We start from the raw sequence: 12,729 nt of genomic DNA on the forward strand, positions 1-12,729 counted from the left end.
TTCATGTGTCCTTTGTGTATGACTGTGATTCCTATTCTGCCTCTTCCTGATGGCTGCAAATCCCAAGTGTTTTAATTATCAGCTTCTTAGATAATTGTATAACTTGTACTCACACCAGCAGGCGTCCGCAGATAGTTTTAACTCGACCGCCACTGCAACTGTAAATAGACCAGGACAAACGATGCCGTTTTCTTCCAAAATCCTGTATTAGTTTACAATGAACAGTAGGTAAAAAGGAGTAATCTGTACAGGGGAGTACACATGCGTCTTCAGTAATGCCTGCTGTAGCCTAAACTGAAGAAGAAGGGAGGAGCAACCTAATACAGAGCTCAACTGCGGGAGGGACATAGGGACAATCTTCACACAGTCTAATTCTACCTAGCAACAACAGGGAATTTGCTGATTGGAGGAAAAACTCAACATAGAGAATATATATATTACAGGTTGTTCCCATTTGTGGGACACAACAATTCCATTTTCCTTCAAAATCTTCCTTACCTGATGGAGTTGCTGCTGAGGATAATGTGATGAAGAAGAATTTTTATTTATTGCTTTGGCCCAAACACCATTTTAATGTCATTGATGAAAAAGGGTGTGCGATGTAGGAGAAATATATAAAGAATAAGGCGCATCAAATTTTTAGCTCTTTACCCCATCAAATAAATATCTGTGCTCAGTCAATTCTGAAAGCATAGGACCCCATAAAATCAGATGACCCCTACCACCTTTTGACAGGAAATGGAAACAACAATATAATTAAATATAATTAAAGGGTTAATCCACCCCCCCCAAAAAAAAAAAAAAAAAACAACAACAATTTATCCCCTAGGATACCTTGCTGATAACTGGGTGACAGATCACTGGGATCCCAGAGGATCCAGAGATTGGGGATTTGTTTTCCAGAGTTTTTCAGAGATTGGGGATTTGGAACCCTGCGATTGGGGCTCTGTGGTTCTGTCTTGAGCAGAGATGCGCTGGGTATGCTCGGCCACCCCTCCATTCATTGTCCGCGGGCCTACCAGAAATAACCGAGTACAGCACTCCGCTTTCTCCAACAGTCCTATAGTCAAACAAATGGAGCCGAGGTCGAGAAAGCGGATATTCAGGACAGACATAAAATGATCTATTGTTTCAGTGAAGTTTTTGTGTTACATGTAGACAGGTTTGCGTTACCTTGGAAGAAAAAAAAACATTTAACCCTTAGATTACCCAGGTATTTAACACTTTCATAGAAGATCATAAGTCAATAATTTGGCATATTGACTTAACAAAAAACAGAGAGAAAAAAAAACAAAAAACGAAGAAACTAAAAAAAAAAAAACAACACCCCCCACTGTTTTCATGTTTCTTTTGTCTCCCTCCCCCTCCCTTACTTTCTTTCTTCTCTCTTTTTTCTATTAAACTTCTCTACACGTTCTCCACTGTATCATTGAGGCCGTCGGGATATAAGGTTTTCAACAGGAAAATCCAGTACGACTCTTTTCTATTTAATTTCTGTTTGTGTCATTCTGTGATATTTGTTCCACAGGGGTTACCTTTATATCAAATTTTTTTTCATTGACCAAGAGGTGTCTGGACAGACTATGTTTTAAAAAAACTTTATTGGTGTTTTGCCTGTGGCCATTCATACGCGACCGCAATGTCTGTGTGGTGCGGCCCACGTACTGAAGACCACAGGCACAGGTGATCACATAGATAACGTGGTCACTCTCACAAGTCAGGTGTTGATTTATATTTAGCCAGCACCACAAATATAAATCAACACCTGACTTGTGAGAGTGATCACGTTATCTATGTGATCACCTGTGCCTGTGGTCTTCAGTTGGGGGAATGTATGAGAAGGCAGTGTGGGGATGTGTTTCACAAACCCAGAGAAGATGGAAGTCTGCAGAGGTGAGTTGGGCTGTGAAAAGTGTCTGGACAAGAGAACGACTCCAATCAGAGACAAAGTCATTCATCAGGTACCTGGATGCAAATACTTTTTTGTAATACTGACTAAGGCTGCTTTCACACATCTGGCTTTGTGTCTCCGGCGCTGTGCGGCGAAAAGCCGTAGGGGCGGATCCGGGATGTGCCGGAGACCGGATGCCTGTGTGGCCGGATACGGTGGAGCCCACATTTAAAAGAGCAGCGCGAGACTCAGAGTCTCCGCGCATGCACTCTGAGAAAAACCGGTCCGGCACTGTCAAAAAACGTTGCGGCACGGTGCGGCGACAATACAACTCTATGGGACAAAACTGGATCCAGTACCGGATCCGGTTGTTCCAAATTTCGCAGCATCGTGCCGGATTAAAAAAGCCGGATGTGTGAAAGCAGCCTAATTCTCATGTTTTTATTTACTTTAGGAGCATTAAAGGGGTTGTCCAGGTTTGTGATGAGTCTGCAGTCATTCTATGTGACTGCAGACTTCTGAACACTCGCAGTGCGCACTACATGCTGTCAAGATTCTGTTGACGGCGATTTGCATACATGCGGTCATGTGACATTCATGGCCTCATTCAATAAAAATGAATTGAGCGAGGCCGGACATGTCGAGTCAGAAGTCTACAAATAGCTCACATGACCGCCTACTCTTGCCACTGGTAAGGGAGAATCCTAAGTGTACAGTGCATGCGCTGTGGAAATCCGGATACACATCATATAGAGTGATTGCAGACTTTCATCACAAACCTGGATGAGCCCTTTAATTATAAAATGAAGCCCTGTAGCCAATCCTAACAGCGTGTAATATACTCACTATCAGGATTCAGCTCTGCTTGCTGGTTCCATCAGTTATCACATGGCCACTTCACTCATACGCGATTTTCATACTTACTGTCACATGACAGCGAGCTTCTCTTCCTGCGTCTCTCAGTTTATCACTGAACATTTAGAGAATTAGGGAGAGCAGCTCTTCAACACGTGACTAAGGGCTCATACTCACTCGGACCGGAGTGTGCGGCTGCATAGAAATGCATGTAGCAGCACGATCCGGTCCGAGCGCCAGTGGCAGTGCCAGGTTTTCATGCGAGCGACTCGCACAAGAATCGTGCGAGTCTCGTGCAAGTGAGTATGAGCCCTAAATGTGCAAATCACATATGTGCTTTTGATGGGAGGGGGGCACCAAAATGAATTCCTGCCCTGTGTTCTGGAAGCTGAATTGTCCAAGCGAAGGAGATGTGATTTCATGAAAACTTTTGAATTCTGCAGAATTTGTATTTTTTTGCTTCTATGAGAAGCCTGAAACAGCTGCATGTAAAAATTGCAGTCGCTTTTACGCTGCTTCAAATCGGTACCAAAAACGCATTAAATAAGGACACGGTGCATGGAAAAATGTAACAAAAATGCTATAATCAGAGATTTTTAGTGTGTAGTTTGGTGCTGACACCTATAGAAAACAAGCAGAATCTCCCCCCACAGTATTTACAGTACGTGTGGACACAGCCTTAAGGCCCCGTCACACACAGCAATCTCGCTAGCGTGATCGCTGCTGAGTCACAAGTTTTGTGACACAACAGTGATCTCACCAGTGAGATCGCTGTGTGTGACAGCGATCAGCGAGCGGCCCCCCTGCCGGTATCGCTGATCGCTGCAAGAAACCTCTGGACATTTTTTCCGTCGCTGATCTCCCGCTGGCCAGCACGCATCGCTGCTTGTGACGGGCGGGAGACCAGCGATCAGCTGTAAAATAATAAAAAAAAATTAAAAATATTGTAATTCTCACCTTCCGGCGTCCCGCGCAGCATTCCCGCCTCTCTCCACGCTCCCGGTCCCAGTAATCCTTTGCAAGAATGACCGCGAGACTTTGCGATCCCACAAGAACGGACGTCATCGCGGTAATTCTCGCGAAGGATTACTGGGACTGGAGCGTGGAGAGAGGCGGGAATGCTGCGCGGGACGCCGGAAGGTGAGAATAACAATATTTTTTATTTTAATTCTATTTTTGACATGAATATGGCATCAGCGCTAACGAACACAGCGATGCGCGCGCCGCAGTCTTTGTCCGTCTTTCCCTTCTTCAACAGTTGGGAGGTATGATGGGGGCGGCTATGACCAGGGGGTCTGGTTGCCCAATAGAGAGCAGTTCTGCCAGGAATTCTGTAATCATGCATACAAAAGGGGACAACGCTTTGGGAGGAGTACTGTACCTAAAAGCAATAAATAGGACTGAGCTGAAATACTGGGCACAGCTGTGACTACATGTTATATAGTCGTGTTAATCTCCTCTCACTTCTTGTAAACTACAACTGTACAAAGATATTATATAGTCACCATGTGACTAGTGGGCCTGTGTAACTTCAAATGCCAGGGCTGAATTTTAGTCCCAGTCCGGCCCTGGGGTTGTTGCTATAGACGGCATGTTTTTAGTAGAGTAGGAGGAAATGACTAGTTCTCATTTCAATGCCATAACACCCCCTTTGGTCGTTCTGTTCAGAATATCTAGAAAAACGTGCAAACTGGTGACATAAAGTAAATTACTTAATGTCATAATTCTGCAGTCCAGATATGTACTGAGAATATGTGAAAAGCCCGGACAACCCCTTTAATGACAAAAAAAAAAAAAGTTTTTCTTCCACTATGTATATCAAATAATTTACTCATCAATTAGAAACTGCAGGTTTTATTGTTTTTTTCCTATGGTAGCTACATAATAAAGTCAAGCAAAAGAAACATAGGGGCAGCCATTGTGATCTATTTTTTTCCTCTCAAATAAAATAATAGTAAGTGCCCCATAAAATGGTGCATAGGAGAAGCTCAGTTGATTGCTCCATTTCTGTTAAGTTGGCTACAAATATAAACAGCCTTTGAGTAAAATCACAAATCTTAAGTCACAAAGATGTTTTTTTTTAATCTGTTTGTACATCCTGAGCCTACTGGTTCATGTACACAACGTCAGACATAAAATAGACTAACACACATGTATTGCAATGGATCAGGGTAAATTTATATTCCACTCATGGGTAAAATTATGAATTTCATTGTGTAGTGTATTATCAGATTTATTTATCCTGAGCTTAAAGAATTGAGCTTTTACCTCTGGACCAGAAGTGAGGGGTCAGCCGAGCAGAGCTGACCGTGGTACAAGAGGAGGAAAGCAGATAGAAGGGTTTGCAATATGACACAGCTACACATCGACCTTATCCGAAAGGTGTGTCTTCTGTGAGCTATACCCAGCACTGTCTAATCATGCAGGAAGTTAGACCAGGAGATCAGCTCTGTATCCTTACATCTCACACACTAAGAAACCTAGGCTATGGTGAGGCGCAGTCTTTTTCTGCTGTGCTGCTCCCTGGTAATGATTGGGCAACTCATACAGGAAGAAGAAGTACACGCCCCCAGTGAAAAGTAATTGATAACACCCACTTGGACTTACCGTTTTCTTTTTTACTTCATATGTGCCAATACTTTGCTAATATCGCCGAAACTGAGAGGCAAAATTGTATAATGTGTCCAGTTAAATAAGTTGTCTTCTACTTGGGCAACTTCTCCTCATACCCCATGCTTGGCCCCGATAAAATAAAAAAGCTTATACTCACCTCCCATGCCGTCACCGTTCTCTAGGGTTCCTGTGCTCTTTTGACACATGACTCCAGTGCCCAATCAGCACTGACGTCACTGTCTATGCCTCCTGTTGAATTGAACATGAAGAGCAAGTGATAAAGCAGCTAGAGCCCCAACTTCCTCATCATGTTTGATTTGTCCTAAGGCGGGCACAGCGATGCCGGATCAGATTGGGTGCTGGAGGCACGTGTCACAACAACCACAGAAGAACTCCAGGACCGCAAGTGCTGACACCACGGGAACAGCGCCACCGAGGGAGGCGAGAAAAGTTTTTTTTATTTAATCGGGGCCAAACATCAAGAAGGGGTTGCCCAAGTAGTGGACAGCCCTCTAACCATGACAAATTTTGGGTGCTGGAGGCGCGTGTCACAACAACCGCAGAAGAACTCCAGGACCGCGAGTGCTGACACAGTGGGAACGGCGCCACTGAGGAAGGCGAGTAAAGTTTTTTTTAATGAATCGGGGGCAAACATCAAGAAAGGGGTTGTCCAAGTAGTGGACAGCCTCCTAACCATGATAAATTTGGTTAAAAGGTCCACTTTAATCCAATAAAAATGTTTTGAAAATATCCAGTCAACCCCTTTTTCCATCTTCAGGGGGACGAGGCAGGGCTGTCCTCTGTCACCTTTGTTGTTCAATATTGCCCTTGATCCCTTACTAAGATATCTGGAGATGATCCCTTCCTTTGGGGGCATAGGGGTCGGTCACAATACACTTAAAACGTTGGCATTTGCTGATGATATCTTACTCATGATATCCAATCCTAAGGAATCCATTTCCTCTATAATGGACGCCTTTAATGAATTTGGAGCAGTTTCGGGATTTCGTATAAACTTTAATAAATCTCATGCTTTAGCTATTTTTAAAATTGCTCAGAAACGGTGGCCGTTCCCTTTTTCTTTTCAGTGGAGGAGAAATTCTTTACCTTATCTTGGCGTTGACCTACCATCAAATCCTCATGATATCTATAAATTAAATGTTCAGCCTCTTATTTCTGTAGTTATACAAGAAATTCAATCCTGGAAATCCCTTAAATTATCCTTTGCAGGTAAAGCCCATCTAATTTATATGATCTCTTTCCCTAAAATACTCTTTCCTTTACAGACGCTCCCGGTTCTACTTTCTAAAGCTGATGATAGGCTACTGACACGAGCCTTCTGCCAATTTATTTGGGGCTCGGAAGGGGGCTCTAGAATTAGTGTTTTTAAGCTACAGCAAACCAAATCTTTCGGTGGACTTAATCTCCCAAATTTACACCTCTACAGTATAGAGGCTGCTTTTCGCCATTCCCTTGATTGGATATACGCCTTTAATCGCTTCACTAATACCCCAATAGATGAGGCCATGTGTAGACCCTTCAGCCTCCCAGCATTAAAGCCTTCTATACATTGGTCAGACTCTTCACCAGGCCCTGGAAAATGGGTTGCTCAATTAACGAACTGTTGGGTAAATGACCTTTTGAAAGCCACTCTGCGTATTAACTCTAAATTACCATATGACAGTTACATAACCATGTCTCTTATGATATTTCATAGAGCATACATCTCCCCGGAGGTCCAGTCTAAAATGTCCCCCTCAGGGGACTATCCCTGCCCTAAATGCTTACACTCTCCAGCTGATATTTTCCATTGTCTTTGGAACTGCCCAAAAATAAGGGAGGTGTGGGATACACTTCTGCAACATCTCATCTACACTTTTGACATATCTATCTCTCTCTCCCCGGAGTGGGCCATATTTAATATTCTCGCACAGGACCAGTTGGTGAGGCTTTCTGTCCAGCAGCGCCCCATCTTGTTCATATGGGCGGCAGCCACACGTAAAAGCATTCTCCTTTTGTGAGCACAGGATGCAACACCTTCTTTAAGCTTAATTGCTACAAAAGTAACATATCTCTTCAAAATGGATTGGATAGAGGCCTTACTTAATAAAGAGGGACGCTTTTTTTTCCACATGGTCCTCTTTTATCAATACTCAGACATCTTCCACAAGCCAGGCGATACATAGTTGTTTCCAGCTCACCAACTGGTATATGAGAGAGCAGCTTGCCAGTAATATCCCTGTTAGACTGGATTGAAATTGTGTTACGAAGTTATGGAGTTTGCCTGGGGGAGGGGTGGGGGTTTTTATAGTTGAAAAAATGCCGTCTAATGTTAATAATATTGCATAAATGTTCTTCTGTTATGTTATTGGACATTATATGTATATTTTGCATTACACTCAATAAAGACGGTTTAAAAAAAAAATGTTTGCAAACAGATGGTCGGCCATTATGACATCACTGATGGTCGGCCATTATGATATCACAGATGGTCGACCATTATGACATCACTGATGGTCGTCCATTATGACATCACAGATGGTCGACCATTATGACATCACCGCTCGCAGTTACTTATGCAGTGTACACAGGATTCCTGCTGCCATTTTGGCTCCCTAGTGACTGAGTGCATTTGCAATTTTTCGCTATGGCTGAATTTCTTCTAGACAAGCTTCAGGTAGAAGGATTATTGGAGATTATTTACACCCATTGCTCTGATATTAAGCTTCTACCACCCGATGGCGTCCTCGGCTTCACTCACCGGCTGGTGGTGGAGCTAGTGCAGGACTGCCTGACCAAATACCACCAAGACCGTCTTACCTCAGAGTATCTGACGGATTTAACCCGGAACATCAGGACATTAGTACAGCAGGTTGAAGAAAGATCTCAAGATGGAGATTTGGCTTTTGTTAAAGAACTGGCCGAAAAAGTCCTGTATGTGCTGGAAGGTCCGGCCCGCTGCCCGGAATGCCTGGAGACACCACAAGGCGAGTACAAAGACAGGGAAAATGTCCCCCCGGACCCTAACACGAGTCAGGCGGGGCTGAGCAGCGATCTGACCACAGAAACCCCTGAGCTGCCGTATCCTGAGAGTGTGATCTGTGAGATCCTGGAGATCCACGAGCCTGCCACTGAGACACCAGAAGGCGACGACAAAGACGGGGAAAATGTTCCCCCGGAATCCCCGGACCCTAATACGAGTCATCCGGGGCCAAGCAGCGATCTGACAACAGAAACCCCTGAGCTGCCAGATCCTGAGAGTGTGATCTGTGAGATGCCAGAGATCCACGAGCCTGCCACTAACTTGATGGAATCATTGATCCCGGCGAGAAAGCCGCATATGAGCGACTTCGAGACATCCAAACTGATCAGCGGCGGATGTTTTGGGGCTGTCTACTTAGTGCAGCACAAATACTCACAGCAGATCTTCGCTATGAAGAAAATGGCGAAGAAGAACCTGGAAACTGAAAAACACGTGGAAGCGGCCTTTCTGGAGAGGGACATCATGACCTTCGCTGATTGTCCCTTTGTGGTCTCCATGCTCTGCTCCTTCCCTACTAGATCTCACCTGTGTATGGTCATGGAGTATGTTGGAGGTGGAGACTGTGGGTCCCTTCTAAGCACCAGGGGCCGTTTATCTATCCCCTTGGCCCGTCTGTACTTTGCAGAAACAGTTCTTGCTGTGGAATACCTGCACAGCTATGGTGTGGTGCACCGAGACCTAAAACCGTACAACCTACTGATTACAACTGCTGGGCACATTAAAGTCGCCGATTTTGGGCTTTCAAAAATTGGTGTCATGATACCAAAAACCAACAACTATAAGCAATCAGTGAAGGACATCTCCAGAGAGTTCAAGGACCTTGAGAATTGTGGTACCCTGAATTACATGGCCCCAGAGGTCATCCTAATGAAAGACTACGGAAGACCTGTTGACTGGTGGTCAATGGGGATCATCCTCTATGAATTTCTGGTGGGATCTTTACCATTTGATACGGATTTCATACCTGAGCTTAAAAGAATGATTGTCATGGGAAAAATACCTTGGAATTACAAACGCTGTCCACCCCGTGAGGCTAAGAACCTCATCACTGACCTGCTCAAAAAAAATCCTGAGCAAAGACTTGGGACAGGTGGAGCATTTGAGATTAAGGATCATCCATTCATGAAAAAAATAGATTTTGACAATCTTCTAAATCAGAAGCCGATGTATATTCCTCATCTTGTGTCAGATGTGGACACCAGCCTCTTTATCAATCACGCTCATAGAGACATGCTTATGGTCTCAGAGAAAGAAGAGGACACAAGTGAGGACAAGGACCTTGACTTCCAAAATTTTACGTCATCCTCTGAAAGGCTTTCTAAACTCTGCACCATCGCTACCATCACGATGAACAATGAGAATTCAAAGTCCCATCCAGAGTGTACCCAAGCATCAGACATCGAGAAAAGAAAATCTGCAATAAATCCAAATGCAGAGCAAGAAAGCCCAGAGAATGTAAAAAAGGAGAAAAAGAGAAGAGGTTCCACCTTCCGCCGGATCTTATCATCCTGCCGGCGTGGATTATCCAGGGCTGCCCGCGTGTTTACATGTTGTTGCCGCTCCCCTACAGACATCTAAAAGACGGTAAACCTCCACATCCAGCGCCCTGAGGTCCAGCAGATCCACCATCACTGCTGGAGAAGTATAGAAGTGCAATTCCACAACAGTTTTTTTTATTTTTTTACCATGTTCACCAAATGCTAAATCTGACCTGCCATTATGATTCGCCAGGTCATTATCAGATGACAGATACCAAACTTGTATAGATTGTTTTTTATTTACGTGGTGAAAAAAAATCCAAAGTTTAATAAAAAAAAAAATTGCACCATTTTCTGAGATCCGTATCGTCTCCATTTTTTGGGATCTGGGGCTGGGTCAGGGCTTATATTTTGCGCGCCGAGCTGACGTTTTTAGTGATAGCATTTTAGGGTAGATACGATTTTATCACCCGTTGCTATGAACAAAAAAACGTAATTTTGCGGTTTGGATTTTTTACTCGTTATGTAGTTTACCAATCAGATTGCCTTTGTATTTGGATAAATTGGGAGTTTCTTAATGCAGCAATATGAAATATATGATCGTTTTTTTGTATTGTTTTATTTTGACTAGGGAAATATGAACTTTAAACTTTTTTTTATATTTTTTAAAACTTTTTTTTCCACTTTTGACTTGCTTCAATACAGTAGTCTCCATAGAAGACTTGAAGCTGCAATCATCTGATCACTTGTGCTACGTATAGCCTTGCTATGTGTAGCAGAAATCATCATCTCCAGGGGCGTCCGTGGGTGTGGTTTGTGACACGCTTCCGGCACGCATGTATTAAATGCCGCTGTCAGAGATTGACAGTGGCATTTAACATGTTAGCAGCCGCAGGTGGATCGCAATTTCAGCTGTTAGGGGCACATGACAGTTGATCAAACCAGCTATCATGTGTCAGAAAAGATGCGGGCTCAGCGTCGGACTCGGAGCCCGTATCAAAGGAAGGGAGGCGACTTATACATGATAGGTTGTGAAGGAATAAGTAGAACAATATTTTATTTTTCAAAACTTATGTCTAAGTTCAGAAAAATAAAGAATATAGGAGGTCAAAATGCAAAATATAAGGACAACAGAGCCCAACAGATTGGTGGATGGGAGTGCTAAAAATTATTGGGTAAGGAGGTGCAAAATATTTGCCCCTGGAAATTGCAGCCCACAATACACCAGTAATTCTTGGCAGGTTCATTACAGAAATATTATTATTTAAAAAGTGCCACTAAAATCACTGGGCTGTGTAATACATGAAGGTGCCGAGCCCTCCAGAATGAAAGGTTTTTTCTTAATTTTCTCTCTGCCATTATATTTCAATGTCCCAGTCAAGACAGACTCAATTATTCCAATTTATACCGTAAAGCCGAAAGCCGACACGTGAGCTACAGAAAATAGAAAGTCTCATCCTGTTACATCTGCTTTAATGGCCAAAGTGAAAACTGCAATAGTTAAAGGGAATTTGTCGGTAGGATCAACCATCCTAAGCCGTCTATATAGGTTATAGGAAGCGGAGTAAAATGATATGTTTTTCTTAATATGTAAATGAGCTGTTAAGATCTATGGTCCGGATATAGATCTCCCTGAGCATCTGCATCCAAGGCTTACTGTAAATAAAAGGGGGCGTTTCCAGTGGAGACATGTAATGACAGACAGTCTGCTCTCCTGATCTACATGTCTCAGAGTGGCAACACCCTCTTTCATTTAAATAAGCTCTGGAAGAGGATTTTCAGGGAGGTCTGTATGGGGTCCATAGAAATTAACAGCTAATTTACATATTAAAAAAAAATTGTGGATTTCTCTAGAATATGACATCGGAACACAGATATCCAAAGACATACCAAAAGGCAATTTAGATTGTGGGCCCCATCGGGGGCAGTGATGATAATGTATGTAAAGCGCTGTGGAATATGGCTATATAGGTAAAAGCATAATAATAATAATAGGTATTTTTTTCTGCTACCTATGACCTACATGTCCATACAGATGGCTTAAAAGAGGTTATCCTACTGACAGATTCCCTTTAAAAACAATACATTTGTGTCATCATATTTTTAAAAAACACTGATTTAGAGAAAATATTTTCTACTAATTACTTAAGAGAAAAGAATTCTCAACATAATCTTTGCCAACTTAAAATCCTTTTTCTGTATGTTAAGCTCTGTGTCCCAAGGCTGAATATTTCAGCTGAGTAAAGGAAAAAGACTTGGCCTTCATTGTAGCTCAATATGTCTGGAAGGGGGAACTATGCGGTCGGCTTCTACAGTAATACCAAAATATTTAAAAAATGCCACAAATATTATCATTTGCTTCCTTCATGGAGAAATTACATTAGCGAGTTGAAACGATTCACATAATGAAATATAAGATATGAGAATTGCCGTGGATGGAACACAGAGCATGGAACATGTGGACAGAACATAGAGAATGGAACATGTGGACGGAACAAAAGGAATGGAACACGTGGACGGAACACAGAGAATGGAACACGTGGACGGAACACAGAGAATGGAACACGTGGACGGAACACAGAGAATGGAACACGTGGACGGAACAAAAAGAATGGACCACCTGGACGGAATAAAGAGAATGGAACACGTGGACGGAACAAATAGAATGGAACACGTGGACGGAACACAGAGAATGGATCACGTGGACGGAACAAAGAGAATGGAACACGTGGACGGAACAAAAAGAATGGAACACGTGGCGGAACAAAGAGAATGGAACACGTGGACGGAACACAGAGAATGGAACACGTGGACGGAACAAAGAGAATGGAACACGTAGACGGAACACC

The 12,729-nt window shown here is 43.1% G+C and overlaps 1 protein-coding gene and 1 pseudogene across 1 annotated transcript in view; both read left to right on the forward strand.

The window, feature by feature from the left end:
* The first annotated feature begins 1,862 nt into the window (after positions 1 to 1,862).
* The window catches only part of LOC141097308 (cell cycle control protein 50C-like), a 76,236-nt gene continuing 65,369 nt past the window's right edge, over positions 1,863 to 12,729 (forward strand). Inside the window, exon 1 of the mRNA XM_073584375.1 lies at positions 1,863 to 1,961. Within this exon, the coding sequence (XP_073440476.1) occupies positions 1,878 to 1,961 (84 nt within the window). The 5' untranslated portion in view covers positions 1,863 to 1,877. The remainder of the gene's footprint in view (positions 1,962 to 12,729) is intronic.
* On the forward strand, positions 8,634 to 10,528 carry LOC141097267 (microtubule-associated serine/threonine-protein kinase 3 pseudogene; annotated as a pseudogene).

Source organism: Dendrobates tinctorius, unplaced genomic scaffold (assembly GCF_039654945.1).
Source record: "Dendrobates tinctorius isolate UK_male_01 unplaced genomic scaffold, ASM3965494v1 ptg000084l, whole genome shotgun sequence".
NCBI classification, from domain to species: Eukaryota; Metazoa; Chordata; class Amphibia; order Anura; family Dendrobatidae; genus Dendrobates; species Dendrobates tinctorius.